This window comes from Protomyctophum bolini, assembly GCF_963924005.1.
Source record: "Protomyctophum bolini genome assembly, chromosome: 5".
NCBI lineage: Eukaryota > Metazoa > Chordata > Actinopteri > Myctophiformes > Myctophidae > Protomyctophum > Protomyctophum bolini.
Genome location: NC_137866.1, coordinates 2,743,743 through 2,749,742, shown reverse-complemented (window position 1 = coordinate 2,749,742; position 6,000 = coordinate 2,743,743). Strand labels below are relative to the sequence as shown.

The following is a 6,000-nucleotide window of genomic DNA, read 5'->3' as shown; positions in this document are numbered from 1 at the left end:
TGTTTGTTGTCAAAAATATATTAGGCCTATACTTCCATATTTTTCAATTTCGTCAGACTATAAAGTGTTCCACATTTCAAATCCAAAACTCACTCATCACGTTTGCTGCTCAGGCCTGTCCCGTTTCCATTGTTGTTGATGTTCCTCGCATGGTGTGGTTACTACTACTAGCCAGGAGATGTCGCTATACAACAAGGATACGCTATACACTAGACTTCACTAGACCAATCCTTGTGCAAACCAACAGACCGGATAATATTTGACTCATCATTCCCCTTACTTAATGCATTTAAAATAGTTTAGGGCCCTTGACATGCCGAAAGAAAGAAAGAAAGAAAGAAAGAAAGAAAGAAATTAAAACAAAACGAAAAATGAAATACAACATTTAAAAAAATATATTTTATGTTCAATCAAAGACCAAACAACAATAACATATTTATTTAGCCTTTTGGGTGTGTGTGTGTGTGTGTGTGTGTGCGTGTGCGTGTGCGTGTGCGTGTGCGTGTGCGTGTGTGTGTGTGTGTGTGTGTGTGTGTGTGCGTGTGTGTGTGTGTGCGTGTGTGTGTGTGTGTGTGTGAGAGAGAGAGAGAGACACTGCAGTCACACCATAGCCTAAAGAAATCGTAGGTAGCAGACGTCTCCGCTCTACTCTGCGGAAAGTGGGCGGTCCCGAGAGGGGACGCACCCGGAAGCCTATTCAATGGCATGTAGTCTTCTATTTCTTGGTTGGCGAAGTGGGCGTGAGAGTGACAAGTGAGTGAGTGACAAGATGTTGACAGACAAAGGCGCATTCTAGTGTAGGCTATATGCTGCTGCGTTGCTACAAGGCTGTCAAGTTATGACTCTCTAGTATACTGGTTAAAGTACGTGCCTTTGGAATTGGCAACCCGGGTTCGCCTCCCTGCCGAGGCTACAATAGTTTTGTTTTCCGATGACTTGCGCGACGGCCAGTTTACATCTGATGCTCTCCGGAGTCAGATGTAAGCTGCCGACAAGCATAAAAATGAAGTGTGTCACCCGGCGGTGAGAAGGAGAAGGATATTTTTGATTTATTGATTTAAATATTTATTAACAGTTTGCAGAATTACAATACATTTCAAGCACAAACTCAATACAAATACTGTTAACTGTGAGTGAACGACCCAATTAAGCATTACACTTGTTTACAACAGGGTCCACATGGTTCAAAACATTTAGAGACGTACAAATAGACACTTCTATATAGTTAAAGAACAGAACAGGAATTCATCATAAAACAGTGTTCCCTGACCGGGGATCGAACCCGGGCCGCCGCGGTGAGAGCGCAGAATCCTAACCACTACACCACGGAGAATGAGGTTATTGATGATGAGAAGGGCTGTGGAGCGTGAAGTGAACGCGCTATTTTATAAATATAAAGTTATTTTCAATGTCATCATGGATCAGGGTTACAGTAAATGACAATGTAATTCAGCCAGGGGTGCCATGGATGAAAAGATTACAGGGGTGATCTGAAGCAAACATGAGAACCACTGCTTTACATTTCTTCAGACGATTTTTCAATGTTTTGTTAACAATTTGGAGTGGACAGAATGTTACTTCGAGGTGCCCACTGCCCAGGGGGCGTTTGACTCCGTGAAAGAAGAAAACTACAAGTGAATACCCGCCCAGTGGATGGGCTGCGGCTGCATCTGTTCCATTGGCTAGTGCCTATCTCACTGCCGGGTGACACGCGCTTGTCGGCAGCTGTCTCTGCCGCAGAGGAGAGCGTCAGCTGTCGGCTGGCCGTTGCGCGCAAGTCGTCGGCGGACGTGGAGCTTTTTCTCCATCCACCAGCTGTCTAAAAACCGCCGAGACGTCTGCGCCTACGATTTCTTTAGGCTCATGTCTGGCTGCAGCCAGACATGAGCCTAAAGAAATCGTAGGCGCAGACGTCTCGGTGGTTTTTAGACAGCTGGTGGATGGAGAAAAAGCTCCAGTCCGCCGACGACTTGCGCGCAACGGCCAGCCGACAGCTGACGCTCTCCTCTGCGGCAGAGACAGCTGCCGACAAGCGTGTGTCACCCGGCAGTGATAGGCACTAGCCAATGGAACAGATGCAGCCGCAGCCCATCCACTGGGCGGGTATTCACTTGTAGTTTTCTTCTTTCACGGAGTCAAACGCCCCCTGGGCAGTGGGCACCTCGAAGTAACATTCTGTCCACTCCAAATTGTTAACAAAACATTGAAAAATCGTCTGAAGAAATGTAAAGCAGTGGTTCTCATGTTTGCTTCAGATCACCCCTGTAATCTTTTCATCCATGGCACCCCTGGCTGAATTACATTGTCATTTACTGTAACCCTGATCCATGATGACATTGAAAATAACTTTATATTTATAAAATAGCGCGTTCACAGTTCACTTCACCCTCCACAGCCCTTCTCATCATCAATAACCTCATTCTCCGTGGTGTAGTGGTTAGGATTCTGCGCTCTCACCGCGGCGGCCCGGGTTCGATCCCCGGTCAGGGAACACTGTTTTATGATGAATTCCTGTTCTGTTCTTTAACTATATAGAAGTGTCTATTTATACGTCTCTAAATGTTTTGATGAATTGAACCATGTGGACCCTGTTGTAAACAAGTGTAATGCTTAATTGGGTCGTTCACTCACAGTTAACAGTATTTGTATTGAGTTTGTGCTTGAAATGTATTGTAATTCTGCAAACTGTTAATAAATATTTAAATCAATAAATCAAAAATATCCTTCTCCTTCTCACCGCCGGGTGACACACTTCATTTTTATGCTTGTCGGCAGCTTACATCTGACGCAGAGGAGAGCATCAGATGTAAACTGGCCGTCGCGCAAGTCGTCGGAAAACAAAACTATTGTAGCCTCGGCAGGGAGGCGAACCCGGGTTGCCAATTCCAAAGGCACGTACATTAACCACTCGACTAGAGAGTCATAACTTGACAGCCTTGTAGCAACGCAGCAGCATATAGCCTACACTAGAATGCGCCTTTGTCAACATCTTGTCACTCACTCACTTGTCACTCTCACGCCCACTTCGCCAACCAAGAAATAGAAGACTACATGCCATTGAATAGGCTTCCGGGTGCGTCCCCTCTCGGGACCGCCCACTTTCCGCAGAGTAGAGCGGAGACGTCTGCTACCTACGATTTCTTTAGGCTATGGTGTGACTGCAGTGACAGAGAGACTGGTGTGTTGGCATTTCTTCCTCAGCCTATAGTGGGAATAGGCATGCATGGCTTGGGAAGCCGTGGATATGCACAGCTTTCCCCCAATATATTTATATTCCAACATGTATCCAGATTTAATTATGATTGAGATATATCATTGTTGTTTTTAATGAATGAATGAATGGATGAATGGGACCCGAATGGAAACAATTAAGACCGCAAGGTCTTTTTTCGCTGCTGTCCTTTTGGACCAAATGTGCTTTGCTGTACCATGTACTGTTTGCATTTTATTGTCTAATAAAAGTATCAATAAATCAATCAATCAATCAATCAATCAAATTAAATAAAAAAAATCAATTAAATCAATATAATACAATTAAATAAATACATGTATTTATTTAATTGTATTCGCCTTTACATTGATTTAATTGCATTTTTTATTTATTTCATTGCCGTATTTATTATGAAAGTTTTTGGTATTTATTATTGAATTTTTGGACCTATATGGACTTCAACATGAGGGGGAACTCTTATTGTGAAAGGTGGAGTGTGATTGTGAAGTCTGCCTGTTGGCGTCGCCTGTCTGCGTTCAGAGAGAGAGAGAGAGAGAGAGAGAGAGAGAGAGAGAGAGAGAGAGAGAGAGAGAGAGAGAGAGAGAGAGAGAGAGAGAGAGAGAGAGAGAGAGAGAGAGAGAGAGAGAGAGAGAGACCAGTCGCTGTGTGTTAGAGCGCAGCACAGTAGTAGTGGTGGCGTTACGTAGTGGAAGCTGCTGGCTAATAGTGGCTACGGTGCAAGTATGGAAGATAAGTTTACAACCCAGTAGGTCGGCCGGGTGTTGTCGCAGAGGAGGAGGAGGGAGAGGAGGAGGAGGAGGAGGAGGACTCTGTCTGGACCGTCCAAGCATCGGACAGGACGGGGACGGGACGGGACGAACTGGAATTACCACCGATCATGCCAAATCTGGGATAATATCACAACTATAGCGCGACGAAGACGGATACGAGTGGGATCTCAGCCAGCCAGCCAGCCAGCCCCGGGAGGGCAGTGTGTGTACGTGTGTGTACCGTATGTGTGTGTACTGTGAGAGTGTGTGTGTGTGTGTGTGTGTGTGCGTGCGCGTGCGGGGGAGCTGTACGTGCTTTGCTTGTCCTGCTAGCGAAACATGAACAAGACCCACAGAGTGCCGAGCAACCGATGTCTCAGCGCGGTGGAGGTGAAGAGCAAGGTGCGTTACCTTTACCTGTCTGTCCGTGTCTGTCTAAAGAGCAGATCTACAAAAGATCTGCTCTTTTATGTCCCCAGGCGACACCGTATGACTGTGTGTTATGATTTACATTACCGCTGGGCAGCTATAGCTATAGCTGACAGCTGGTCATTTTGAAAATAATATAAGACTGAACATCTTGACTTGAGTTGTAGTGCTGTGATAACTGCCTCTCTGAGCCGTTATTAGTCCAACAAACGCCTGTCACAAACTGTCCACAGCTTCGTTTTATGTTGTTTTTACTAGTATAGATTGATGCCAACAATAACGTTGAACTTCAGACTTCAGTCGTCCTATAATCTCTGTTCTCTAAAGTTTACATTAAGTTACAGTAGGATAGTTGTGTCTATGAGTATTTGACCGGGAGGGAGTCCCGGCAAATACTCACAGACACAACTATCCTCTTTTCTTATGATGGCGCCGCACCTGTCGTCCTCCTTCCTTCCTTCCTCTCCGCCGGCCGGTCGGTCGCCCCTGATGGCGTTCACACTACAGGTGTTCCATTATAATAGGCCCTGACAGTGACGTGGTCATATTAATGGCGTCTTTTCTTTGGCCTGTGGCTTGAATCATGACACAGACTAAAACCGAAACGCACACAACAAACACGTACGGGACGGTATACCGTATACGAGCTGAGCTAGCCTCCAGGCCTCGTTTTTGATTCCCTCCCACATATTTATAGAAACATAATAAAGCAGCACATAATGTAGGCGTATACTTAATTTTGTTTCTTTATTAGGAAAACATAATGAAAATGAAAACATTTAGACAGCCAAGTTAAACATAAATAAAGGTACATAAAAACAAACCAAAGTTTAGAATACAAGTTTAGAATACAAGTGGTTGATTTTTTTATGTCATTTTGCTGAGAATGCACTTTAGGACCACTTTGAGAACCTACTGGCTTCTAAAATCTATATAAAACAGTAAAACACCAACTTTCCTGAAACCACCAGAACATGTTGTTGGATAAGATTCCACACTGTATTTTACCCATTCAGGATAATTAGCAAGCCCTTGTTAGATCTTTGCTTCTTGGGGGTCCCTGGAGGCTGGAAAAACATATTTCCATCATTGTTTAATGTTTTGCCATGTTTGCTTTTTTGTTTTTGTTTTGGAAAGTGACCTATTTCTTTCTCCATAAACGGCCACACATCATGTTTGCTGATATTAAGCACATTGCTGGCTAAAATTATATTACTTTACTTTTTGATTGATTGATTCATTGATTTAATAATTTAATAGCAGATTGGAGAATTACAGTACATTTCAAGCACAACTCAATACAAAACTGTGGACGACACCATAAAGCATTACACACTTGTTTACAAGAGGGTCCACCTTGTTCAATTCATCATTGAATTTTACTTGAATGTAGGCCTACAATTTACAATTTAGGCATTTAGCAGACGCTCTTAATCCAGAGCGAGTTACATTAAGCAAGAACAATAAAGCATCATACATCACATAAAATCACATAAAAGCATTTATCATGAAACATGCGTAAGCTAAGAACGTAACAGTGTCAGTGGAATATCTATACAATGAAACTATACATATAAACTATACATATAT

General features: G+C 43.5%; 1 protein-coding gene across 1 annotated transcript in view; it reads left to right on the top strand.

Moving 5' to 3' along the window:
- Window positions 1-4,097: 4,097 nt before the first annotated feature.
- Window positions 4,098-6,000, top strand: part of pard6b (par-6 partitioning defective 6 homolog beta (C. elegans)) — a gene marked incomplete at its 3' end in the record, with an annotated part of 48,701 nt that continues 46,798 nt past the window's right edge. The window contains exon 1 of the mRNA XM_080764523.1: window positions 4,098-4,383. Within this exon, the coding sequence (XP_080620649.1) occupies window positions 4,321-4,383 (63 nt within the window). The 5' untranslated portion in view covers window positions 4,098-4,320. The remainder of the gene's footprint in view (window positions 4,384-6,000) is intronic.